A 27,012-nucleotide genomic window follows, 5' to 3' on the forward strand; every position below is an offset into this window, starting at 1 on the left:
GCAACACGTGAGGCTGGTGTTTAGGTTTTAACCTTAAAAGGGTTGATCGATACCTTTTGCCTCACCTGCATACTTCTGTAGTAGCGACTCCCCACACGGAGCCTGGTAAGGAAACAACGCAAAGTGTTATTTATATTTGTCATATTTAAAATGCTAGGTGCTTCTTTACATGGTTTGTCAGCCGCCATTTTGTTATCGTATCATCCATCTCCATCGGCTGATGTGAGGAAGATGTCACAATATTTTCGATTGAAATTGTTTTTGGAGTATAAAACTTGTTTTAGATATTGTTATTTCAAGATTTTATTACATAGTTCATATTGCTAGAGAGTCTCTAATAAGCCGACTTTTTGTCTTACTACCTAAATAGAGTGCAAGAGAGCATCCATCTTCATCGGGTGATGAGAGGAAGCTATAAAACACAGATGGCTTTTTGTATACACTGCAAGGAGCCTAGACGGGATGGTCGATTTGAATACTAAGGACATATTGGAGAAACTTTGCCCAGACGACAGAGATGATGCCGATAACTTGAGGCGAATCTTATTGATATTATAGTTGCAGCTGATGGTGTTTCTATATCCATTACATTTTCCTGATGTCAAAGTTATCGGCCTCTGTTTTTCGCGAGAACAGGTCCAGACATACCTCTTCCTTGAAGTCCTTGAGGTCGTAGACCTTGCCGTGGATAACGACCCACATGCCCCCCTCCTTGTTATGGTTCTCAAGGTCTTCGGGGCGTATCAACGTCAGGCTTCCAGTCTCGCCGTATCGACGTGCTGGGGTTGGGCTACCTGTGGACGCCACATCGATAAGGATTAATAAAAATAGCACGCGTGCATAATTACCTATGGGACTTACCTATTCAGGCCATGTGAGGTCCTTCTTATAACAAGACCTACCTATCCCATCAGGCCATGCGAGGTCCACCTTATAACTAGATCTACCTATCCCATCAGGCCATGCGAGGCCCACCTCATAACAAGACCTACTATCCCACCAGGTTATGCGAGGTCTACCTCATAACAAGACCTACCTATCCCACCAGGCCATGCGAAATCCTCCTCATAACAAGACCTACCTATCCCACCAGGCCATGCGAAATCCTCCTCATAACAAGACCTACCTATCCCACCAGGCCATGCGAGATCCTCCTCATAACAAGACCTACCTATCCAACCAGGCCATGCGAGATCCTCCTCATAACAAGACCTACCTATCCAACCAGGCCATGCGAAATCCTCCTCATAACAAGACCTACCTATCCCACCAGGCCATGCGAGATCCTCCTCATAACAAGACCTACCTATCCCACCAGGCCATGCGAAATCCTCCTCATAACAAGACCTACCTATCCCACCAGGCCATGCGAAATCCTCCTCATAACAAGACCTACCTATCCCACCAGGCCATGCGAGATCCTCCTCATAACAAGACCTACCTATCCAACCAGGCCATGCGAGATCCTCCTCATAACAAGACCTACCTATCCCACCAGGCCATGCGAAATCCTCCTCATAACAAGACCTACCTATCCCACCAGGCCATGCGAGATCCTCCTCATAACAAGACCTACCTATCCCACCAGGCCATGCGAGATCCTCCTCATCTTCCTTGGTAACACCCGGGGCAAGTTTATTAAACTTGTCGAGAAGGTCAAGTAGGCCAGCCAGAGCCTGGACAATATGAGCGGTGTCTAGAACCATTGGCAGTGACGTCTGGAGCAGGACAACACAGACCAGGAGCTCGGGCAGCAGCACGCCCGTGTATTCTCCCTGCACAAGCTGGGAAGCGGCCACGTAGTAACGAGGTCCATTCGCTGCCAAGGAGCATGCAACGGGCAATACCTCGGCGACATGGGCACACACTAGTGAGGTGTACTTACGCAGAAGGCATGCTGCACTTATCTGCTTCTTGGATGGAGCAGCGGCGGAACCTGGATTAAGGAGATACTAAGCATGTGGAAACACACTTTTTACATAAACAGCATAACTATATGTAAACATGGAATAATCAACCCCCACTGTTGAATCAACCTTTTGTAAACTTGGAAATAATCAATCACGTGTTTACACAGCATAATCACCATTACCATCACCATTACCTACAAACCATGGGTTTTCCTCGACCTGACCAGACACTCGCCATTACCAACAAACCTGCATCAGTTTTCATCCAGAAACCATAACCTACAAACCATGGGTTTTCTTTCAGACAATCACCATTACCTACAAACCATGGGTTTTCATCCAGACACAATCACCTACAAACCATAAGTTTTCCTCCAGACACTCACCATTACCTACAAACCATGGGTTTTCCTCGCCATCGTCACTCATGAAGAAGTTGCCGATCAACAGACGCTGCAGCTTAAGTAGCAGCTCCACAGTAACCGGTTGTGGTGGCTGGGTGTACGGCCACTGCATCTTGGGTGGACGAACAAACAGCTCTTTGAATGCAGCCAGTGTTTGGGTACAAGACGTCTTGAGTAACTGAGAAAAAAGGGGTAATAGGGTCTCAGCTGAGAAAAGAGAGAATAAGGCTGCAATTACTGTGATATAATATGTTCTCTGGTTTGGGTACAGTAATTGTACAGTAAAGGTTAACGAACTGGGACTGTTCATAGCTTTTTTGGGATAAGTTGTGTAACCCTTTCATTACTATTACGCCCTGAGATGCCCGTAAAATATAGGCCCAACTCCAAAACGTCAGAAATGCAAACCAAACATCACCAGACCCGGATACTTATGGATTCCTCCAAGCCATAGACGACCTTCAAAAGCGCATCCAAGCAATGTAATAAAATAGACTCTATTGTCAAAATATCAACCTTGATTTCTGACCAATTCGTAAACAAATGCTTAAACGCAGAAACATTTCTTACCAAAAAAGACACAAAATTCCGAACTACAAATAGAGACAAGCAAACACAGATCAAGTCACAAATACCTTTATTGTATTCCGTCAGGTCCCAGCCATCAGCCACAATAATCAATGCTAAAACCTCCATTAGAAGCGAGTCACCATCTTTAGGCTATATTGGATGCCTGCACTGCATCATGGGAGTCTTGGAAATACCTTGACAGAGAGGCGGGCAAACTCCCCCCCCCAATAATCATAACAGTTTTTTTATAAGTCTCTTTGCCCATAGCCAAACAAAACATTTCCAGGTCCAAGGAACCCAGAATAAGCCTGAAAACAATTTTTGAATAAGGTTGGGTAGCAAAGAGGGCCCACAATGGAGAGTATGAGGCCATTCACTAGAAAATTTCTTTATCACTCGGTAAAGCTCAAACAAGGAATTATCCCAGTGAATCAACCTCAGCGTGCAAACATCCATAAGCACAGCATTAATTATGCCCAAATAGACTTCATGACGTCCTAAGGCACTCTCCAGATGTGAAAAAAGCTGTAATTTTAAGCAAATTACAAGCAAAACTGTTGTAAGCAACAGGCTGTAGCAGTGCCGTCGCTAGAAAGAAAAGGCACCGCAGTGCATTGTTGGAAACTTCAAGGCATACCGTCTTGAGTCAGAGGTAGCTTAGCTTAACTGATATTGTTGGACTTGAAATAGGGGGGGGAGGTTTCTGTTTTCAGTCTGTTTTTCTTACTATTTTACTCAAAAGTACCCAGGAGTGAAAGGGGTAAGGTAGGGTAGTGGTGTGCTGTTGTTTGTGTTGTCAGATGTTGTGTAAGGTAGGGTAGAGGTGTGCTGTTGTTTGTGTTATCAGATGTTGTGTAAGGTAGGGTAGAGGTGTGCTGTTTTTTTGTGTTGTCAGATGTTGTGTAAGGTAGGGTAGAAGTGTGCTGCTGTTTGTGTTATCAGATGTTGTGTAAGGTAGGGTAGAGGTGTGCTGTTGTTTGTTTGTGTTGTCAGATGTTGTGTAAGGTAGGGTAGAGGCGTGCTGTTGTTCGTTTGTGTTGTCAGATGTTGTGTAAGGTAGGGTAGAGGTGTGCTGTTGTTTGTTTGTGTTGTCAGATGTTGTGTAAGGTAGGGTAGAGGTGTGCTGTTGTTTGTGTTATCAGATGTTGTGTAAGGTAGGGTAGAAGTGTGCTGTTGTTTGTGTTGTCAGATGTTGTGTAAGGTAGGGTAGAGGTGTGCTGTTGTTTGTTTGTGTTGTCAGATGTTGTGTAAGGTAGGGTAGAGGTGTGCTGTTGTTTGTTTGTGTTATCAGATGTTGTGTAAAGTAGGGTAGAGGTGTGCTGTTGTTTGTTTGTGTTGTCAGATGTTGTGTAAGGTAGGGTAGAGGTGTGCTGTTGTTTGTGTTATCAGATGTTGTGTAAGGTAGGGTAGAGGTGTGCTGTTTGTTTGTGTTGTCAGATGTTGTGTAAGGTAGGGTAGAAGTGTGCTGTTGTTTGTGTTATCAGATGTTGTGTAAGGTAGGGTAGATGTGTGCTGTTGTTTGTTTGTGTTGTCAGATGTTGTGTAAGGTAGGGTAGAGGCGTGCTGTTGTTCGTTTGTGTTGTCAGATGTTGTGTAAGGTAGGGTAGAGGTGTGCTGTTGTTTGTTTGTGTTGTCAGATGTTGTGTAAGGTAGGGTAGAAATGTGCTGTTGTTTGTGTTATCAGATGTTGTGTAAGGTAGGGTAGAGGTGTGCTGTTGTTTGTATTATCAGATGTTGTGTAAGGTAGGGTAGAGGTGTGCTGTTGTTTGTGTTGTCAGATGTTGTGTAAGGTAGGGTAGAGGTGTGCTGTTATTTGTGTTATCAGATGGTGTGTAAAGTAGGGTAGAGGTGTGCTGTTGTTTGTTTGTGTTATCAGATGTTGTGTAAAGTAGGGTAGAGGTGTGCTGTTGTTTGTATTATCAGATGTTGTGTAAGGTAGGGTAGAGGTGTGCTGTTGTTTGTGTTATCAGATGTTGTGTAAGGTAGGGTAGAGGTGTGCTGTTGTTTGTATTATCAGATGTTGTGTAAGGTAGGGTAGAGGTGTGCTGTTGTTTGTGTTGTCAGATGTTGTGTAAGGTAGGGTAGAGGTGTGCTGTTGTTTGTGTTATCAGATGTTGTGTAAGGTAGGGTAGAGGTGTGCTGTTGTTTGTGTTATCAGATGTTGTGTAAGGTAGGGTAGAGGTGTGCTGTTGTTTGTGTTATCAGATGTTGTGTAAGGTAGGGTAGAGGTGTGCTGTTGTTTGTATTATCAGATGTTGTGTAAAGTAGGGTAGAGGTGTGCTGTTGTTCGTTTGTGTTGTCAGATGTTGTGTAAGGTAGGGTAGAGGTGTGCTGTTGTTTGTATTATCAGATGTTGTGTAAGGTAGGGTAGAGGTGTGCTGCTGTTTGTATTATCAGATGTTGTGTAAGGTAGGGTAGAGGTGTGCTGTTGTTTGTTTGTGTTGTCAGATGTTGTGTAAGGTAGGGTAGAGGTGTGCTGTTGTTTGTGTTATCAGATGTTGTGTAAGGTAGGGTAGAGGTGTGCTGTTGTTTGTTTGTGTTGTCAGATGTTGTGTAAGGTAGGGTAGAGGTGTGCTGTTATTTGTGTTATCAGATGTTGTGTAAGGTAGGGTAGAGGTGTGCTGTTGTTTGTGTTGTCAGATGTTGTGTAAGGTAGGGTAGAGGTGTGCTGTTGTTTGTGTTATCAGATGTTGTGTAAGGTAGGGTAGAGGTGTGCTGTTGTTTGTGTTATCAGATGGTGTGTAAAGTAGGGTAGAGGTGTGCTGTTGTTTGTGTTGTCAGATGTTGTGTAAGGTAGGGTAGAGGTGTGCTGTTGTTTGTGTTATCAGATGGTGTGTAAAGTAGGGTAGAGGTGTGCTGTTGTTTGTTTGTGTTATCAGATGTTGTGTAAAGTAGGGTAGAGGTGTGCTGTTGTTTGTATTATCAGATGTTGTGTAAGGTAGGGTAGAGGTGTGATGTTGTTTGTGTTGTCAGATGTTGTGTAAGGTAGGGTAGAGGTGTGCTGTTGTTTGTGTTATCAGATGTTGTGTAAGGTAGGGTAGAGGTGTGATGTTGTTTGTGTTATCAGATGTTGTGTAAGGTAGGGTAGAGGTGTGCTGTTGTTTGTGTTATCAGATGTTGTGTAAGGTAGGGTAGAGGTGTGCTGTTGTTTGTGTTGTCAGATGTTGTGTAAGGTAGGGTAGAGGTGTGCTGTTGTTTGTTTGTGTTGTCAGATGTTGTGTAAGGTAGGGTAGAGGTGTGCTGTTGTTTGTGTTATCAGATGTTGTGTAAGGTAGGGTAGAGGTGTGCTGTTGTTTGTGTTATCAGATGTTGTGTAAGGTAGGGTAGAGGTGTGCTGTTGTTTGTTTGTGTTGTCAGATGTTGTGTAAGGTAGAATAGAGGCGTGCTGTTGTTTGTTTGTGTTATCAGATGTTGTGTAAGGTAGGGTAGAGGTGGTTTCTGTTTGATTGATTGTTATATTACCTGTTGAGTAAGATAGAGTAGCGGAATGGCGGTGATGCTTTCCTTGGTATCTATGCCCAGGTCCTTTTCCCCCGTGTAGCAGCTCGTCTCCTGGTCAATAGCATTCTCTAGAGCCTGTTCCAGACTTCCCTCGGCCATCAGGCTGGATATCAGCAGGTTGATCATGAACTTCCTCCCAGTCTGCTGAGTGCTTTGCCGGTCACCCGCTACATACAGACATAGGTCACATATCATCCAATACAGAGGTAGTGAGGGGCAGTTTGTCATATGCCACAAGGGTTGGGAGGGGATAGTTTGTCACATGTGTGGGGCTGGTTTATGCGCTCATATATCTACTAAGGAAAGAAGAATATGACAAATGATATGCTTGTATAGGGATTGCAAAAGGACTCAAACGGATTCAGGGAGTGTGCAGTCAAAGGTATCATATAGGAAAAGGATAGCGTCTGACGATCCATCCATAAGAAATGGGCCACTTTTTGGAGGCCAAATGGAAACCGTGCACCCTGTTCACCCCCCTGTGCACTCGTCTGGTGTGTATGGGGAGTTGTAAATTATGCCATGTTTAACCCATTTCTGGATCAATTCCACGCTTTCTCTTTCCTTTTTTGTGGTATTTCGACAGATCTCCATCACTGTCCACGGGCTATAGGATAATCTGACTCCGAAATGAAGTCTAATGTCTTGTTAGTGTTGAATAAAGCACGTAACAACGCAAATCCAACCCCCAACGCTCTCAGCTGGGACTGCTTTGGACTGCTTTGGTCATCACAAGGGAAATGTACACAAAAGCGTAAATAAACCTAGCAAGAATCTATTTGATAAAATGCTCTTCGCTGACTTTTCTGGGGCTTTTCTGTAAAATTTTATTGAAGGCAAGAGTGAAACTTTGAATTTAACTATAAAATCAATCTGATCTCTGTGTTGCAATCGTTAATGGCACACGGTGTCTCAACGTGAGTTGGCCGAAGACCGGTCAATGAATAACTTGCTGAAGAAACGATAAATTTTGTGTTCCTGCACTTGCAAAACATGCATTGAAATAAACGCCATTGTGATCTCAATCAATTTCCTCTAATCATCTCCGTCTTAAGCAAGTATTTTTGCCTTTGGAGTTGAACTCAAGTTTATTGTGTTAACTTGTTATCCAGCGCTTTTGTGTACATTTTCCTTCTGATGGCAAGTTCAAAGCAGTCCCAGCTGGGGACGTTGGTTGTGGGATTTGTCAGGTCGGATCCATCATCACTGTCCCTCATAACTTGTTAAGTAAGGGGTAAGAAAACAAGCACACGAGAGAACAATGGAAAGCGCTTCTTTTGCCTACCCTGTTATTTTATAATGGAAAGGAAATAAAAGCGCCGCTGGGGGTCGTGTTACTCATTTACCAGGCGGCGGCAGTTACATAGCCCGTCGTTTGAAAGGTTAAAAGCGCATAGGGACAGAGCTCGCTGGAGGAGCGAAACCAAGGCGAATACATCTCACTATCAGTGAGAAGCTCTGTAAGTGTGTTGGCCCTTCTCATACATACTATGTCTTATACCCAATTTCTGTGAGAAGAAGCTCTTTAAGTCCTTTGGCTCTCTCCATGCATACTGTGTCTTATAACTAACTTCTATTAAAAGCTAGTGTCTTACTGTACTCACTTTCTGTGAGAAGCTCCGTAAGTTCTTTGGCTCTCTCCATGCATACTATGTCTTATAACTAACTTCTATTAAAAGCTAGTGTCTTACTGTACTCACTTTCTGTGAGAATCTCTTTAAGTTCTTTGGCTCTCTCCATGCATACTGTGTCTTATAACTAACTTCTATTAAAAGCTAGTGTCTTACTGTACTCACTTTCTGTGAGAATCTCTTTAAGTTCTTTGGCTCTCTCCATGCATACTGTGTCTTATAACTAACTTCTATTAAAAGCTAGTGTCTTACTGTACTCACTTTCTGTTAAAAGCTAGTGTCATACTGTACTCACTTTCTGTGAGAAGCTCTGTAAGTGCTTTGGCCCTCTCCTCTGGCGTGGGTAAGAGCAGCACCCACCCGCTCCTTAGTGCACCTTGTGCAGCACCCTGTACCGTCTTGAGGACACCCTTATTGCTGGCGAGGGTGACGACCTGCTGCTTGAGGGACTGTAGCAGCTTGCTTCCCACGCCTAGTCCTAACTCTGCTGCGACCACGTCCTCTGTTATGGCGGCATGTAGCTGAAAAACAAATTACCGCAAATACTCAATTTAGAGCCAAGCTTTCAATTAGCGCCCCCCTCAGAGCAAATACGCACAACTTTTAGCGCACAAAAGCACTCTTTTATTATCGAACAATGAACAAAGCCGTGTACTGATGATTCAGTTGATGTTTTTTATACTTTAAATAATTTCAAAATGTCTGCAGTGTCTTTGTTGACAAACATAATACTTTATAAAATAATTGAGGAATTAGTTATTGCAAAAATAAAACTTGCAGGAGATAATTCAATCTTTTATCTTTTATTTGATATGTAGTTTGTACATGTAGTGAAAATTGCAGTGCGGCAATATTTTTTTCCTGCAGACACGTCGTTAACCTTTACCAAGACCTTAAGTAGTTTAAGGTACACAAAAAATGATGTTCACTTCACCTGCAGACGGAGCAAGTTAAGGGCAGAAACTGCGATACACTCTTTCTCCTGAGGGGGTGGGGGCCAGTCCTGGGAGCCTGTGAGGTCCTCGCTCACTCGTCGGAGCAGTGCGTCCAGGTGTTCAAACGTGCGCTTACACACATCCACGCAAAATTGCAGTCGAGTACCGACACTCCACTGTCCAGCACACGACCATGCAAAACTCTAGAATGGAAATGACAAAAGTGGTTTCTTACAGACCACCCTAGCTAGCAATCAGGCTTCTGCTATAAGTTATCAGTTGATTCCTAAGACCAGACTAAGCCCTTCAAAGTACTAGAAACATCGAGGACACATCTACAGTATTCAGAGGATTTTGCCAAACTCAAATATTGCATGTACATATTGTGGTATTCTGAGTTGGGTTTTTCTTTCAAATTCTTACTAAAAAAAAGGAGCTGCTTTAGTCATACTACACATATCATAAATCATCTAATCGATAACATAAATTTAAGATTATCAGAGGTTAAACCTTTAACTTCTTCAGGAAAGGGAATAACTACAAATAAAAGGAAACAAGACTAGCTTCCATACAGTCTCCCTAATGGCAATTCTTGACTATTCACGCTAGGCAGTGCATGCAAAGGCTAGCATGACGAGTCCAGAGCAGTTGTGAGGGAACCTACAATCCTCAACAAAAGTAAGTGGGACACTTCCCATACGAACAACCGCCAACCCTCTCCCCCCGATTAATATTGGTTAGAGGCGATTTTTCAGCTCAAAACACAAGCAGTAGCAAGGTGATCATTTGCCCTCCAACATTGAGGAAGGGGGAGGGAAAGTGTCCCATTACTTTTGTAAAAGATTGTAGGTAGCTTCCCTACAGTGGGTAGTAAAAGCCAATGATCTCACCTGTGCTGGTCCACACGCAATACCCACAATTCCCTTGCTGGCCAGTCCAGATACCAAGGTTGGCTCTGGCCTGATTTGGCAGTCGATGTCTCCAAGCTGGCCCTGATCATTACGTCCCCAGCAGTACACTTCACCTGCGTCAGTCAAAGCCAAGCAATGGATGGAGCCAACAGACACATCCACGACATGCTTGCCATCAAGCGCTTCAACCAGCTTGGGGTGCCGGACATGGTCCTCTGTGCCGTGACCCAGACGGAAGCCCTCGCCCTTACCCCTGATAGAATAAAGATAATGACAAGAGTCAGGTTTTCAGATTTACACATGATACAGTATCTAAAGAGTCGCTTACCAAGTCCACACAGATCCATCGCGCGTCAAGGCTAGAGAGAACTGGGCACCACAGTACACCTTGCAAACGCCCAGTCCCTGGAGCCTCTCTATAGATTTAGGATTCTTGCACCCGTCACTACCACCACGCCCTAGTTTGCCATAGTCCCCATCGCCCCATGACCACACAGTCCCATCATCGGCTGCTGCCAGGGTGTGGGCGTCGCCGCTACCACAGGCCACATCAATGATGTGATGTCCTCTCAAGCCACTCACCAACACTGGGACAAGCTGGTCTTCACTGCTTCCTGATGGGGTGGGAATATAGAAAGAAGCTTAGGGTGAGGTAGGGCAGATTATGCCTTAGTAGAGCCAGAATTTTACAAAGGCTTATAGAAACAAAATGACATCCCCCTCCCAACAAATAATTACTAAGGTTTACCCCCTAACTGCAGCTTTGTAAGGAAGTATCCAACATTCTTAATGGCAATTTGTTAAACTCTCTTTTTCTCTTATTCTCTTATCTTTGGTATATCCAATGACACAAGCATTGAAAGTTCATTGCTGGGGTTACTCTAAACAAAAACAAAAAGAGCAAAGAAACAAAACAGAGTACCCAAAACATAAGCATCATCAATGACCAAGCCATACATTACCATGCCCTAGTCGCCCATAGTTGCCTCTCCCCCAGGTGTACAGCTCTCCTTCAGACGTCACTGCAGCACTGTGGGTGCTTCCACATGAGATCCGTATCACCTGCTTGCCTGCCAGTCCAGTGACAAGGGTAGGCTCCTCACGTGGGCTGGGGAATAAACCAATACAATATCATGATATGACTTCACAAGTGTTGGGTACTACTGTACCTACATACTAATTGATAGTGAGGTCATGCAGGAAAATATCAGAGGCTTCTTGTGAGGCTTTATCAACCCAGGTTTTGTGAGGTGGATATTTCCTGGCATGACCAAACAATCAAGGTTAGTAAGTTGTTTATTATTTGGCATTTTTTGGCGTTCCATAATGCTCTCTGACCATTATAAAAATTATGAGAATCAGGAACTTCTAAAAATCTCTTATTTCATAAATTATGCACACTTCAAAACATCAAATATATTTTTGTCTTGTTGTGTTCCAGCTTTTGAAAATATAGTGGTTAATCTATCTCAACTTTCTATCTCTGCCTGCCCAACAGATGTATTGCAGCACTTTTAATACTTTTAATAGAATTTTGAAATGAGGGCTGAAATTAAAATGACATACAGTAATAGACCACATTCTTTCTGTACGAATAATGTACCTGGTATCACCATGGCCAAGCTTGCCACCATCACCAGATCCCCAAGAGTAGACCTCCCCCTCCCTGGTCAGGGCCAGGAAGTGTTTACCATCAGTGTGGGTCACAACTTGGACTATTTCACATTTCCTGGACAAGCACTCCAACTCAGCTGGGGGCTGAAACATGAACAAAGCAACATATTATGACATGTTCTGTACAAAAGACGTGTTTTACAACAGTCACTGGAATATTGTTACATTTAATACAGACACTTCAGGGGTGGCTCCAGGATCTATGTAGATATTACTGTGCATTTTGGGGGCTAAATCTGATCCTGGTACTCCATTTTTTATCATACATTGTGTGTTTAACGATGTGTAAGGTTTAGCAGTACATAATGACGGGGGTGGCAGGCTGGCCAATGTGTCAGGGATGGGGGAAAGGGCTTAAGACAAATTCAGAAAGGCAATTTTGTGAAAAGCTATGTACATATACAGCGGGTTATACATCTTAAAATGCATTGGGGTAGGGGTACTGCCCCCTTGTCCACCACCTACAGTATGAATGACAATGTACAGTATATACCTGTCCTTCATGGGAATAGGCTTGCATGTAAACTTTCCCCGCCCTAGTCAACACCACAAGTGACCTCTCAGCACAACTGATCTGTTGCACACCCAACTCCACTAAGTCGGCAAGTGTGATAGGACCTGCCGTGTGGCCAGTGTTACCCCAGTTTAACCAGCCGAAGCCAAACACTTCTTGCATAAGCACCATGTTGGAAACCTTAGAATAACAATATCATTATCAATAGGAAAAATAAAATCCACTCAAACTAAACTAAACTAAGATGCTACTAAAATAATTGCTAATTATTGCTAATTATTGCTATTCAATAATTTCTCTTCAAAATGGAAGTACAAGCAGGTATTTCAAAAATTAAGATACCCCACAAATAAACAAACACTAACCCTTACTAGTGTGTCTTTTAATAGAACAATATATAGAAAGATTCTTCAAGGCCATAGGAGTATTTTAAAACAGTATGGGTATAATCCCCCTTATCCAGTTTTCTTAATGTCTGTGCCCCAACAATATATCAAGGCCTGCTACATCCCTTTCTTGATGCTTAAGCTGGTTTTACCATGGATTATCAGAGCTGGTTTGATCATATTTGAAACAAACAAACAAAACAACAATGATAGTATAAAGGGCCCAGCTAAGTACTGAACCTTTTTATGAGAGATGAGAACTGACCTTTTGCTTAGATAAAGGGGGAATATATGGCACAGCAAGCCTGCCTAGATGATAAATGAGTACTCACCTTTTGTTTAGATGATGGGGGAGTATACACCACAGCAAGCCTGTCTAGATGAGAGGTGAGTACTCACCTTTTGTTTAGATGATGGGGGAGTATACGCCACAGCAAGCCTGTCTAGATGAGAGGTGAGTACTCACCTTTTGTTTAGATGATGGGAGAGTATACACCACAGCAAGCCTGCCTAGATGATAAATGAGTACTCACCTTTTGTTTAGATGATGGGGAAGTATACACCACAGCAAGCCTGCCTAGAAGAGAGATGAGTACTCACCTTTTGTTTAGATGATGGGGGTGTATACGGCACAGCAAGCCTGTCTAGATGAGAGATAAGTACCACAGCAGCATACTGCAGCTCGACAAACTCTGATTCATCCTCAGGAAGGTCAAGATAGCGCAGGAATGACTCTACTGGGCTCACTTGTGGGGCCCCAGATGGCAGACTCTGTCACAGCAAAACAGATGATTTAATGAACATGTTTTGATTATAATAGATAATAAATAATATTAAAAAACATACAGTACATTGAGGACAGATGAGACAATTTAAAATCATAATGAGAGCATAATGGAGAGAGCACGCTTTGATTATGACTGAGAAAACAATAAAAAAAAGGAATGTGCAAAAACAAGCAGTAGAAGCACAATCTATTGGGGAACTCAAAAAAAGGTACACTTTATCCTCTATATATTTCTGTATCCTTTATACGAGCTGACCAAAATCCTTTTTTTGTCATATCCCTTTTAGGCAAAAAAACGTTTTAGACAGATGGACGACAGACATAGACAAGTCAGAGAGACAGACAGATAGGCACATGGAAGTACTGTAATGCCTTGTGCATTGTTTGGGGTTGTTATAACGACATAGGTGCGTGCTTCCTTATGTTTGTTGGGGTTTGCGGTGTCGGCGTTATTTTTACGCGGTATTGCGGTAAAAAAGTTTCACACATGCGGTGATGCAGTATTCGTGAACCCTACGGTGTGCGAGATTTTTGCTTTTCAAACCGCGGTATTGCGTGATTTTTGTCGTTCTGCTGTGCGCGGGATTGTGTATTTAGATTATTTAGAGATTCTTTAGAGAAACTGCATAAAGACGTGTGTAATATGTAATAAAAACCACAGACATACGGCCGGACACGTTCGTCATTTCCGCCCATACCCTAGGCAATAAAATATTTCTTTCAACAACCAATCACAAAACGTTCTTATCAGCTTATGGCTTGATAGGTACTTGATTCCTGTGACCTCTACCGCCCCCGTGTTGGCATTTGGTGTATTTGTTTCGAGAGGATCTTCAGGCTGCATAGAATATTTCGAATAACGCAAGGTATAAAAGTAAAGGCAGCGAGGAGGAGGTCGAGGAGGATGAGTATGATGAGAGCAGTGACGAAGATGGACAGGATGAATCTACTACTTCAGACCAGGGACTCCATGGCGAAATAGGAACATCAACCACCTTCCTGTTTGGCACAAGGTCGCCGTTTGGAAGAGCCGTTAGAATCAACAACCGGTACCTGTCTTGACTTTTTTCTAGATGACTCCGCCGTGACTAGACTTCAATTATAAACATTAAAAGCAAGGCTAAATTGAAGAAAACTATGACGGTGCTAAAAATTTGACATTGTCGACATTGATTTATAAACAATCACCCTTTCACGAATAAACATATTCACCTCCAGTATATCTTATCGCAACGGAAACCCTATCAAAGCAGTCAAGCAGCATGTCGAAGGTAAAAATATTATTGTTTCTCGTGACGAAATGCAGATTTGACAAACGGAAGAACGTATTCGAAGTAAGAGAAAAAACACACCTAAGGTCAGGGGTTATTAGGACTTTTAACTTTATATACGGTAAACATCACGAGTTTTCTACGAAGTTTTATCACGTTTGCGATGCAGAGTGACTTTTAGAGCTTAGTAATCGCTACAGTTCGTACCATACGCTTGTTTTACGAACAACTATTTTCTGTATGCGGTATGATGTATTCTCGATTTTTTGTGTGCAGTAATGCGGTATTTTCAGGAATTTTGTGCGGTATTGAGCACCCCCCAACGTCCCCCCTTCATATGTTCAAATGTGAATGTTCCAACATTTTTACATAATCCAAAAGCATAATGACATGAACATAACAACATAAGAGAAAAAAATGTTTTTTTCTTTTATGTCATTATCCCTGTCGTTTTGTTAGGCTTAGAAGAGTATGCGCACCTATGTTGCTATGTCGTTAGTCACTAGTGTGCAGTGTGCTCTAGGTATAGGGTGAGTACCTCATCAGATAACTTGCTAAACTCTAAAGTTTTATGAGGTGCACTTGGTATATCCTGGAATCTCTTGAGAAGTCCCACCAGGGGAGCACTAGTAAAGCAAGCATCAGTATCATTGTCCTGACCACTGTCCCAAAGTTCCAGCAGCAGAAGCACTGCCTCTAGCATGGACTGGAGAGTGCCGCGCTGGACTGCCAGTTCCATCAGGATACCAAGGGCGACGTGCTGATCACAGATAGGGACAGCATCCAAGGGTTTGCAGTACACACGGTCCTCACTGCCTTTCCTGGGGAATAGTAACAAGGGATCAACAAGTCCTACTACTAGTTTGGTGCAAATTCTACAAAGTTTGGTGCAAATACAGTACTTACACCAATCTGAAATAAAATTACACTGTGAGAATTTATATTATCCGACCTAATACATTGCTTTGTGGTTATCAAATAAAGGAGCTAAAATAAGCATCATTACAAATAATAATCTACATAATGCTGTACAACAAGAACTGACTTAATTAACAAGAATATTGTCGTTGCTATACATACCCAGCTACCACAGATCTCAAGAACTTTGTCGCCCTCTCAACCACTTCTAACCAGACAGGGGAAACTGTTGACTCCTCAAACAGTGTTGCCTCTGGCAGATCTTGTAAAGCTTCAAGCGCTTCTTCCAGCAGCTCCTGGCAGAGGTCCGAGTCTTCTCCTGAACGCCACGCCCGCCGCAGAAATGCAAATGCAAATGAGAGGGCAGCACGTGCCCCTATCCTGGCAAGGCCGAGGGAGGCCTGGTCTTTACCTAGAGTGCTTCTGAAATGATTTACACAATAAATACATTTTACCGTTTTCCATGTGTTAATAAATTGGCTACAATGATTCTGAAACTGGACATATGTAAACTAACAGAAAATACAATGAAGGCTACACGTGAGTTACAGGACCCAAAAAGTTGTATAACAGGCAGTAAGAAATGCTTCCTAGCATAATAGGTTTGATGTAAAAGTTACTATACCTAATTTGGCTGAAAAAATGTAATGGCTTTAAATGGGCAAGGTAAATTTGATGAGGTAGAAAAACCAAAATGAGCCCTGAGAAAAACACTAGGAGCAAAGGCAAGAACCAACAAACTCCCGTTGGGAAATCAAACCCAGAACCCAGTGGAAAGAGGGGCAGAGGCTATACAGAGTGATGCTCTGCCTACTGTTCCATCAATGATTCTCATTTAGATACTGTGCCTTTTGTTGAAAAGATAAGGTTTGAGAAAAAGTGATTACCTGGAGCTTTTCTTTCTCAAAAGGCCAATCTGCTTGCCTTCCTCTGTCTTAGTCTTCTTGCTAGCACCACTCTCATCTTGCTCGTGGTGCCGTGAAAGAGCTATAAAGTAGCGCCCGAGTATGGCCAGTCTCTGCCTTAGTCTCATTGCCGAGAGTGTTGTCCCAGCGGCCTGGCTAGCTAGCTCATGCTGTTCAAACACCAGTGCCTGCAAGGCCTCCTGGAGCTGGCTAGCGGGAGGCTGCTCCCCCCACGTCCAGGAATCCATGATTGGACCAGCAACTGGTAACTGCTGTTCCTCTTCTTTCATTTCCCGCTCCTCCTGGTCGAGTTTCTGACATGGTGGGCAGTTACAGCCATTGCTTGTGCCACAGAATCCATCACAACAAGAGCAGGATAGTACCTGGCGGCCACAGTAGTAGCGACCAGTATCCCCCTTGTGCGCCGGGACCCCAGCGCTATTCAACTTGATATTGGAGGGCCTGATGGGGATTTCTCCATCTTTAACAAGCTCATTCCACAGTCTTTTCAGCCCATCAGGTGAAAACGCATTCTGCAAGGGAATTCAAAATGATTATTAAAATCTGTTTACAAACTAACAAAAGTAAGATGCATGACTACCAAGACAAATATTAAAAAAGGGAAAAAATGTAGTAATAAAAATGTATGTAAAGTTTAACTTATGTTTTGCTGAATAGTTTCAGCAGTTAATTCAAGAGATAAAAGAAATTCTGTGGGCCTTCATTAGGGTAATGAAAACCATGCTTTTCTGGGATAATTCATAGGCAAACCAGTGGAGTTTGAGACCATATAGGTCTTAAAGTGATTTAAATCCACTAAGATTTTCCAAAGCAATTTTTTAACTCTCCCCCAAAGGGGTAAAAAAATTTTTGTCTTTTGCCAAAGTAGCATAGAGTTTATTGAAACACAATTTATACACCTATTTAAAATATGGTTGCACTTGAGAATATGAGAATTGAGAATCAAATTCATGAGCAAATTAACCTGTGTAAAAACAAACCAAGGGTTGTAAAGCTGCAGCATTCATAATGTGCTGTTAACATTTACAGAGACCAGTATTCAGCCATCTGTATGTAACCCATAAACCACTGAGGATTACAACACATGGATTTTCCGATTGCAACCTTATTTAAACAAGGGAATCTCCTAAATCCATTGTCTGATTTTGAAGAGTGGCAAAGGTGATATTTTGACAGTGAAAACATTTCCATCACACACATTACTAGGCAAGTTTGAAGATTATCTATCGCCTTGATAGTGCTCAGTATCTGGATTCAGTAATGTTTAGTTTTCATGGAAGAAATGTGAGTTGGGGGGGGGGGGGTTCTAGTAGAATATAGGGGTGACGACCACAATATATCGTCTGACTTGGTGTTACTGTGGAATCTTTATTGCTACTGTAATTTGAAATGTAATGATTTATTATGAGAATTCAAATTATGAGAATTCAAAGGACAAATATCGTAAGATGATGAGTTACTAGACTAAACAGCATTTGAATTATTTTTTAACAGAAGAAACACAGACCATGTATGGAAATGGTTAAAAATCACACCTGAAAGACGTCAGACAGTGGCGAGCCACATTTTTTAAAATAATAACCAACTAGAAACTGTCTGAGACAGAGACAAACTTGCGCAGATAAACATTACGATTAAAAATTATTCTTACCTGTATGTCTGTTTTAATCCACTTTTCATCTAGTCGTATTTGTGGACAAAGTGAGAAAACCGGGTTATTTAGATTCGGCATAGTTCAGCTGTGATTATGATGGTCGTATAGAGTCCTATAAAACACATTCCGAGCCAACGATGATATCTACGAGCACATTTGAAGGACAAATTTTGTAAGACAGAACAGTTAATACACAGGACTGCTACAGCTAATGTTGTGAGCTCGGTCCCTTCCTATTTGCAATATAACGCAGATTTCCCGGTCGTTTTTTCTGCTGGTTCACTTTGCCGTCAGATCTGAAAATATAGTAGGTCACGTGGTACAAAGCAATATACTTCATAGCACGCTATTTATTCTCAACCACAGGAATCCCGTACACAGAAACAGTGCGAAAGCAGTAGCTCTTATTTTGTGTAAATAAAAAAAAGTGAAGTTGAATCGTAAATAATGATTAACAGCGTTAAGCAAGGTGCGTCATTCCCCTAATTCAAATTCGCATTGTTTTGGGCATAAAGGACGTTGCAAGGTAGTGAAACAAAGATATTATATGGCTTGGTTCAAAGGTCGTATTATTCAATCAAGTCGATTGTTTCATCTTCATTTGCATATATTTGGATTGAATACGGCTCACGGATGATACCTTTAACATTAGCCGATGATACGTTTGAACTTAGCCTTAGTTTGCGTCAGCGCAGCAGGCTTGGCGCTAAGACTAAAGAGTTATAGCTTCGTCTCCGGGATTTTGACCCTTCGGGTGTTTAGAACATTAAGGACCTCCCTCCCCCCTAAAAGATTTAATGAACACTCCTCCCTTATCTACCCCAGCCCTGTCAAAGCACTCACAGTTTATTATCATTATATTATTTATTACGCTTTGATAGCTACCAGGGTCTCATTTATGGACCCCTGTTGCTACAAAATAGTACAATATTCATCTATTTGGTAGATTTCTGGTTAATTTTTAGAACTAATTTTTTACCTCCAATATTATACATAAATTATTATGGCAGTCTTGCGCCACATAATGGCTTATATCTAAACTACACTTCATAAGGTAAAAAAGGGGAATTACCAGAAATATACCCACACAAAGGAAGACAACGGAGACGCAACGCTTAGATGACCCCCCCCCCCCCCCCCTCCGGAGTAAAAACCTAGATCTGCCCTACACTATCTAGAAAAAAACGGACAAAAGAGATAGACTGCAGAATAGCTATAAGCAGACATGCGAGGAAGGGCTGGATCATAAAAGCATTTCTGCGGCAATCAGAAAGGAGAAAAGGAGGTAGTTTTACAGAACAACTAGGTCCACCCGCTCTTCTTGCAACCTTGGAGGGGAGGGGACAAGTCGAGTGCGCTCATTTTGGGTTTGTATCTCTTCGTATTCAAGCTGATCCCGTTCACTTGCATTGTCTGTGCTGAGCCCAAAGACTGTCGGTAAGCGGTTGTTACGCACATAGCCCTGCACAGCCTCCTAAACACACATAAAAAAGGCTAAGTTAGCCAACATTTGAATGTTGCGAACACCAGTAAACTATAAGGCTCTGTTAGCCAACATGTTTATGCGGCAAACACCAATTAAAGTATAAGACTCCGTTAGCCAACATGTTTATGTGGCAAACACCAATAAACTATTAGGCTCTGTTAGCCAACATGTGAATGCGGCAAAGACCAATAAACTATAAGGGTCTGTTAGCCAACATGTGAATGCGGCAAAGACCAATTAAAGTATAAGACTTTGTTAGCCAACATTTGAATGTGTAAACTAAAAGCTCTGTTAGTCAAATTGTGAATGCGGCAATAAACATTGACATTACTGTGGTTTTCAATAACGTGCAAATCTACCAGAAAGCGAAATCCCATCCTGGCTTTCGTCATAAAAAATAATTGAATTGTTTTCATTGGACAGCACTGAAATGGTTTCCGTCACACCAACAAGGCCCTGACCAATTAAAAAGCACCAAATGTAATTATCAAAATTTAGATGACAGTAGCCAGAAAGCAGTTGGAAATAATTCACAGGATAATAAACATTACAGTAAAGCATCCGTGAGCCAAATCATGAACATTGCATTAAAGTATCTGTGAGCTAAATAATGAATGGATGAGTAGCTTCGTGTCTAGTGTGGATAAAGTACAAGACTAATACTTACTTGTAGTACCCTGGGACTAGCTTCGGCTTTAGTCAGGATACAGTACAAGACTTGTACTTACTGGAGCTAGCTTCAGCTTTAGTCAGGATACAGTACAAGACTTGTACTTACTGGAGTTAGCTTCAGCTTTAGTCAGGATACAGTACAAGACTTGTACTTACTGGAGCTAGCTTCAGCTTTAGTCAGGATACAGTACAGGACTTGTACTTACTGGAGCTAGCTTCGGCTTTAGTCAGGATACAGTACAAGACTTGTACTTACTGGAGCTAGCTTCAGCTTTAGTCAGGATACAGTACAAGACTTGTACTTACTGGAGCTAGCTTCAGCTTTAGTGTGGATACAGTACAAGACTTGTACTTACTGGAGCTAGATTTAGCTTTAGTCAGGATACAGTACAAGACTTGTACTTACTGGAGCTAGCTTCGGCTTTAGTCAGGATACAGTACAAGACTTGTACTTACTGGAGCTAGCTTCGGCTTTAGTCAGGATACAGTACAAGACTTGTACTTACTGGAGTCGACTCTAGTGTGGACACTTACTTGTAGTACCCTGGGACTAGCTTCGCTGAGACCACTGGCCATCTCCTGGGACAGGAACCGTGATGGTTCATAGTAATACTGCTGCATGAAGTAATAGAAGACACTGGTGATGACTGGGAGTGGAAGGACTAACAGGGCAATAGTGAAGTTTTCTTTGAGTCCGAATATGCCGATCATCAGAAGATGGAAAATGATGAGACTTGCAACCATTCTAGGGGAGAATCAATGTCTTGAATCAATATGAGAAATCAATGTCTTAAATCAATGTATGAGAAATCAATACAACCATTGAATTGTTACCCATAACAGTAACAGGTATAATATACGTTTTTCAAATTAGGTTGTCCTTAAGAATTCATGTGCTATACCCTGCATGTCTCATGGGTAACGTGGGTGAATAGCAGAATCCCGGTCTTTGAAAACCATGTCAATGTTTACAGGTGCAAAAACGAGACTGGATTTGTTTTTATTTACACTTAATATCCCACTTAGGTATACTCATTTACTTAATACTTATGAAGCACTGCGCGTTAAGACAATAGGTGTATATGACAGCGTCTACACACAATTATTATTCTGAAAGCCATATAATTTCGAACTTCAGGGTTTTTTTTGCAAGGACAAAGAGGCCCCCTAATATCTATAATGTGCAATGACACTGAAACACTAACCTGTTAAATATGACTGGCCAAAGCTTACCGCCCGTGCTGTGAGTAGGGATATAGACACACAACACCTGGTATGTCCAGACTACACAGCCAAAGCCAAAGTACATCACCACAAAGGGTGAGATAAGAGGAGCCAGAACGGAGTAGGACAGGCCAACCATAAACATGAGAAGGTGATCTGAATACTGCAGAGAGACCAACAACCCTTAGAACATAGAAGAACTATTACCACCTATGCGAAGCAGTTCACGAGCCAGTGGCTTACACATAGTCCTCTATGGAAATCATTTGTTGTACCTTAAGCTCTATACCTCATACAAAATGAGTTATATATGAGGTATGAGAAACAGGCAATTCAGGCCCATACCCCAGATTAGCTGAGGGAGGGTGTCAGTCATAGGTATCATGTGGAAAAAGTAGTATTTGAAGATTCTTTAAAAAAAGAAATGAGCCACTTTTTGGGCATCAATAGTTGGGGGGTGGGGGGTGGGGGGTGCATGTGCATCCTACACACCCCCTATGTATGCGCCTGCCATGAAGAAAATGAACCAAACATAAATGAAAACAAAAATAAAAAAAAGAAAATAAGGGATAATTATTTAACCATTTGATCATAAGGTAGAGAAGATGGCCTCCATGACTCCTTCTCTTCTCTTGGAGTGCGCTGAGAACACTTCGCAAATGGCCATAGAATCAGTGGGAAGAGCTGCAGGAGCTCCAGACTGTAGAATGGAAGGGCATAGAGCATGATGAGGGAGATAAAGAAGGTGGACTGGGAGGGAAGAGTGGTGGCCAAAAAATCAGGGATCTCCTTTGGCGCGTCAATCATCTCCCTGAGTTTGTTTAGTGCAGAGCCAGCCAGGGACAGGAACAAGAACTGGTTGACTGCCTGCAAATATAAATATGTAGTTGTGAGTAGTAGTGAGTTTAGTAGGGTCAGGGGTGTAGCCAGGGGTGTGGCCCAGGGGGTCCGGGCCCCCCCTTCTAACAGCCAAAAATACAGTTTATATATGAGACCTTATCGTAGGAGAAAATGCCTTCAAAGGGCCTTTGTGGCCCCCTCCTGTTAAAAATCCTGGCTACGCCGCCGCCACTTTAAAACTGTGTTTATAGCATACTTTAGAATCTCCTTGAGTACAGCCTTTTTTGGGATTGCATACCTTAAATACAAAAAGTCTACCAAGAACCAACTCATCTACTTCAGACTTTGAGCGAACACCCTCAAGAGTGGTCAATAAACGCACAAGCTGCAACAAATACCAAATAGATTTTTAACTGTATTAGAGAACAATTATGTGGGTCACATTTCTTGTGCTACAGCCATGATAATCTTAAAATGCATAATATATAACATTACTTACCCAGGGCAGAATAAGGTAGAACAACCACAGGGCAATACTTGATAAAAAGCCTTTGATGAACAGCCTCACAAATGACGGGTACTTATCGACTGGAAATAAGATTCAGTTATTAAATAGATCACAAATGATGGGTACTTATCTACTGGAAATAAGATTCAGTTATTATATAGATCACAAATGATGGGTACTTATCTACTGGAAATAAGATTCAATTATTACCAAATAGATCACAAATGATGGGTACTTATCGACTGGAAATAAGATTCAGTTATTATATAGATCACAAATGATGGGTACTTATCGACTGGAAATAAGATTCAGTTATAATTAAATAGATCACAAATGATGGGTACTTATCGACTGGAAATAAGATTCAATTATTACAAAATAGATCACAAATGATGGGTACTTATCGACTGGAAATAAGATTCAATTATTACCAAATAGATCACAAATGATGGGTACTTATCGACTGGAAATAAGATTCATTTATTATCAAATAGATCACAAATGATGGGTACTTATCAACTGGAAATAAGATTCAGTTATTATCAAATAGATCACAAATGATGGGTACTTATGGACTGGGAATAAGATTCAGTTACTATTAAGTGGGAAAAGATAATTGTTGGCCGTTATAATATTCTCACAACATCTAATGCTTCAACCATACTTACAGTCACCAAGGAATGGAACAAGTTTTCTCAAGTTGTCGAGTGCTATAAGTGAGGAGACAAAGCTTGTTGGAATAGTCCAGAAGAACACAAGGAAAAACAAGAACAGCCAGACTAAGACAGTACGGAGCTGCCTACAAGATGAAAAGAAGAATAGTTGTTATGAAAGCCTCAGATTCTAGTTCAAAATGTAAAAGCTAGTGATTTCTCAGCAATCCTTTTAAGCTTAACCTAACATAACCTAAGTATCACGTTTGGAAGGAAAGAAAAATAAAGTTGATATTGCTATATTTCTAGCTCTTATCTGGTTTCTAAGGAGGGATTTAAGGTGAAAAGAGCTATTACTATTACTTTTCAAGATGTTAAAATTTTGCAATTTTGAGATTATTTTCACGATTTCGCTGTTTTTGTAAAAACAAGATCACTTTATTTTGGCGATTTTACGATTTTGGGACAATAAAAACAAGCAAAACTGTAAGAAACTGAATGAATGGCCTAAATTTAGTTCCCCAAAAATCTATAAATACAGTTTAGAATTGCCCAACTCAACCCCTTTCAGTACTATTTTTACATCAGAGGACTCAATAAACAAGGTGTTTGTATGAAGCTTATCAAACAGATATTATTTCACCAAGGCTTTTTGTGTATTCACTTAATTTTCACGCCTCCAAATTTTTGGGACAATTTTTTAAAATGACGAAATTAAAGTGACAGCAAAATAAAGTGTTATAAAGTATATCTTTGATATATATTTTCCTGTGAGAGATCATGGCTGTTTTGTTTTGGCCTGTAGGCAATCACCTGTTCAGAAACCCAATGCTGAGGTTTCCCCAGATGACCGCCTTGACATCAGGGGCTGGCTCAACATTGACCTTCATAGACACATTATCCCACAGACACTGGGCTGCAATGTTGGCTGCTTTCAAGGATTTGAAGACTACAAATGCACAGGGAAGAATGCAGTGCTTCTTGTTCATCTCCTCTTCCAGCTGAACTTGTAATTTCTTTTGGAAAAATCATAAAGACACAATTGTCTTCAGTGCTACAGGTTGAATCCATGTTAGGGTAAAACAGGCCTGACTATAATATATACCAAGGCAGGTCTATGGCCTTGATTAAGCAAGTTAAGTTTATGTTTTCTGGTGCAGAGACTTGTTTGTATATTTGCTGGGGAAAGTGACATTGACATTGATTTATTCCATATGTCCTTTGTGAAATTCAGACTACTTGGGATAAGCTCCCCGCCCCTCCCCCCACCACAGCCACATGATAATGGCTAAATACTAACATCTTCTGCTGGAGATTATTACCTGTAATTGATCTTCATAGAAGGTCAATGAGTCAATTTCGTCTCCACATAGATTTAATGTATGAGAAGGTCGCTCTCCAGTACATTCCATGTTGAACTGCCAAAAACATTATAAATCATTGACCAGATTCAAATCATTCCTTAGTTTTATAGTGCAAGTTTTTACCTGAGCCTTCTCCTGCTTGAGAACTAATTTGTCATGGAGTTTAATCATCTTTTTCCATATTGACAAATCCTCAACAATGGTCACATCTTCAACCTTTAAAAAAGAAAAGTGTAACAAAATAAATGGTAATAACAGATACAGAATGACACAAATAGAAGCTATATATCAAATATATAATATATACCTACCTGCCCAGGAAAAAGTTTTTCAACATAAGCTTTCATACTGTCTTCATCTTGTAGCTGCAAATGGAGAAAGTGTTTGTTTGAGCCAACCAAAATGAGGAAGTGCTTGTTTGAGCCAATGTTTGGCATCACCCCTACCAATAGGCAATTTGCACTAATGGATCTTGGGTTCTTGGGTGTGCAAGTCACCTTTCCCCTATCTTAGACACCAACTTTTGCAACAACACCTTCCACCTTAACACTCTCTTACTCGCTCACTCTCAGGCTTCTTTCTAGGTGGCACACCTTTCCCCCTCCCCCACAACCTCTCTAGTAACCTCACCTTGCAACACCATCCCCCCCCCTCTTTCTTCTAGGCACCAGCCCTTTCCAGTCCATCCCCTAAAACCCAAATTGCCCTCTCTCCTATCATACCTGAGTTGGTAGCTCACTCACAAAAACAGTATACTGGCTGCGTAACCCTTTAGACAGATGTTCCTGCCTGTAGAGCACATAAACTCTCCACTCCTCATACAGGAGATAGCATATGACAAGAGTGTACCCCCACACCGCCACCAAGTGTGCCCACAATTTTGGTGACCTTTCCTTGATATTTGACATGGTGAGCTTATCAAGACCCGTAGCGTCCATTCCACCATAGTGGTTTAACGGTAATAGTACAGCTATCCCATAAGGCAGAAGTATCAAAGAGATCTTGAAACAGAGTTTCATGAATCGAATGTACACAAACGCGTCGATGCCAGAGTAGAAGAAAATATCATCGTCGTTTGCCATGAATGCTGGCATGATCCACGCGAAAGAAGAGTTTGGAAGTTTACCAAGAGGAAACATGGTGTCAAGGAGAATAAGTCTCGGGGCGTAAAGGCGCTTTATTCGTGTCCTCAAATGCGAGAACAACGACAAAATCACCACCGCAATTCCTGCATTCAGCCCAAGCGAGACCAGGAATACGTCAGTACTGTCTGATGGGAGAGTATCCTTAGTTTCATTGCCAAGTAAGGATTTGTCGGAGGATAGAGGCATTGTTAATCGAGATTTCACGTTTTTCGTGAGGGAAGAAAAAGGAATTATTTAGGAACCAGGTACTTCAAGATCTTCTTCCGCCATCTTGGTTGGGGCAGCCGCTGACATGGCACAGCTTTTTCGCGGCGCTTAAGTGAGAGGCTGGGCTGCTTCTGATCGAAAAGGTTGTCGTCAACCGGCCTCGCGACTACGCGACAAGCTCGCATGTGGGCGCGGGTGAAAAAACACTGAAGCGCCCAGCTGCATATATTAGCCAGCACCTATACGGTAAGACTAAAGTTATGCGTTGGGTAATATACACCTATTTCAATTAAGTTTGACATAAGGTAAATGGAAAATAGAAAATGCCTGACCGCTACGCATCATGGGTATCTTGCACGCCTTTCGCGGGCTAAACCTCCATAAGCCGCGATTTGTTCCCGCGCTTTTAACGACAGCAGGTCCAAGAAGACCTGCACAACATACTTATTGTGCGAGCATATGAGGGAGCATATTTACGAGCACTACAAGAAAGAATTTTGGCCGGCCTCGTCATCCACCGCATTCAGCCTCGGGTATTTCGCTGGAAGTAATTGCAAGTACCAAATAAACTCCCGCTCCTAATTGCTGTCAGCTTACAGCCACGAAAGGGGAAACCTAATAAAACTTTCGGCAGACCCTTGTGAGAGAAAGGCGGGGGGGGGGGGACCAGGGGGTTTCAGAGAAACTAGTGGGAGGCGTGGATCGCCCCTCCGGGCCTCCCAGCCCCGTCTCCCGTCTTAGGCCTGGGAGGCGTGAATCGCCCCTCCGAGCCCTCCAGCCCCGTCTCTATATATCAAGCGTATAATGTTTCACGTACGTAAACAATCGGCGATTGCTAATGTAGGCCGAATCGATTTCACGTACATAAGCTTTTGGCGATTGTTTATGTAGGCCAAATCGATTTCGCGTACGGGGCGATTG

The 27,012-nt window shown here is 42.0% G+C and overlaps 2 protein-coding genes across 6 annotated transcripts in view; both read right to left on the reverse strand.

The window, feature by feature from the left end:
* The window catches only part of LOC5508703 (E3 ubiquitin-protein ligase HERC2), a 67,928-nt gene extending 49,600 nt beyond the window's left edge, over positions 1–18,328 (reverse strand). Inside the window, exons 1-17 of one of the 5 annotated variants that reach the window (XM_048733275.1) lie at positions 17,990–18,328; positions 16,300–16,850; positions 15,575–15,835; positions 15,033–15,315; positions 13,037–13,207; positions 12,030–12,230; positions 11,466–11,620; positions 10,825–10,970; positions 10,191–10,476; positions 9,842–10,115; positions 8,951–9,154; positions 8,312–8,537; positions 6,347–6,552; positions 2,303–2,492; positions 1,577–1,936; positions 649–794; positions 54–102 (exon numbers count right to left, since the gene is read on the reverse strand). In XM_048733275.1, coding sequence (XP_048589232.1) covers positions 54–102; positions 649–794; positions 1,577–1,936; positions 2,303–2,492; positions 6,347–6,552; positions 8,312–8,537; positions 8,951–9,154; positions 9,842–10,115; positions 10,191–10,476; positions 10,825–10,970; positions 11,466–11,620; positions 12,030–12,230; positions 13,037–13,207; positions 15,033–15,315; positions 15,575–15,835; positions 16,300–16,850; positions 17,990–18,070 — 3,790 coding nt within the window. In that variant the 5' untranslated portion in view covers positions 18,071–18,328. The other 4 variants (XM_048733276.1, XM_048733274.1, XM_048733277.1 and 1 more) reach the window with 4 other exon arrangements.
* Positions 18,329–18,837: 509 nt separating this feature from the next.
* LOC5508702 (CSC1-like protein ERD4) lies at positions 18,838–26,187 on the reverse strand. The gene is made up of 12 exons (XM_032377491.2): positions 25,462–26,187; positions 25,051–25,104; positions 24,863–24,955; positions 24,698–24,793; positions 24,189–24,391; positions 23,391–23,521; positions 22,714–22,802; positions 22,513–22,599; positions 21,957–22,241; positions 21,356–21,537; positions 20,685–20,895; positions 18,838–19,466 (listed from the first exon to the last, which is right to left on the reverse strand). The coding sequence occupies exons 1-12, from the start codon at positions 26,068–26,070 to the stop codon at positions 19,284–19,286; spliced, it is 2,223 nt and encodes a 740-aa protein (XP_032233382.2). The 5' UTR covers positions 26,071–26,187; the 3' UTR covers positions 18,838–19,283.
* Between the last annotated feature and the right edge of the window lie 825 nt (positions 26,188–27,012).

This window comes from Nematostella vectensis, chromosome 10, assembly GCF_932526225.1.
Source record: "Nematostella vectensis chromosome 10, jaNemVect1.1, whole genome shotgun sequence".
Lineage (NCBI taxonomy): Eukaryota > Metazoa > Cnidaria > Anthozoa > Actiniaria > Edwardsiidae > Nematostella > Nematostella vectensis.

Excerpts from the sequence above, each read along its gene's own strand:
- LOC5508702 (XM_032377491.2), bottom strand. The coding sequence starts at position 26,070 with ATGCCTCTATCCTCCGACAAATCCTTACTTGGCAATGAAACTAAGGAT. Across the intron at positions 24,956-25,050 it reads AAAAACTTTTTCCTGGGCAG|GTTGAAGATGTGACCATTGT; the intron begins GTAGGTATATAT and ends TCTTTTTTAAAG. Across the intron at positions 22,600-22,713 it reads TCTACCTTATTCTGCCCTGG|CTTGTGCGTTTATTGACCAC; the intron begins GTAAGTAATGTT and ends TATTTGTTGCAG.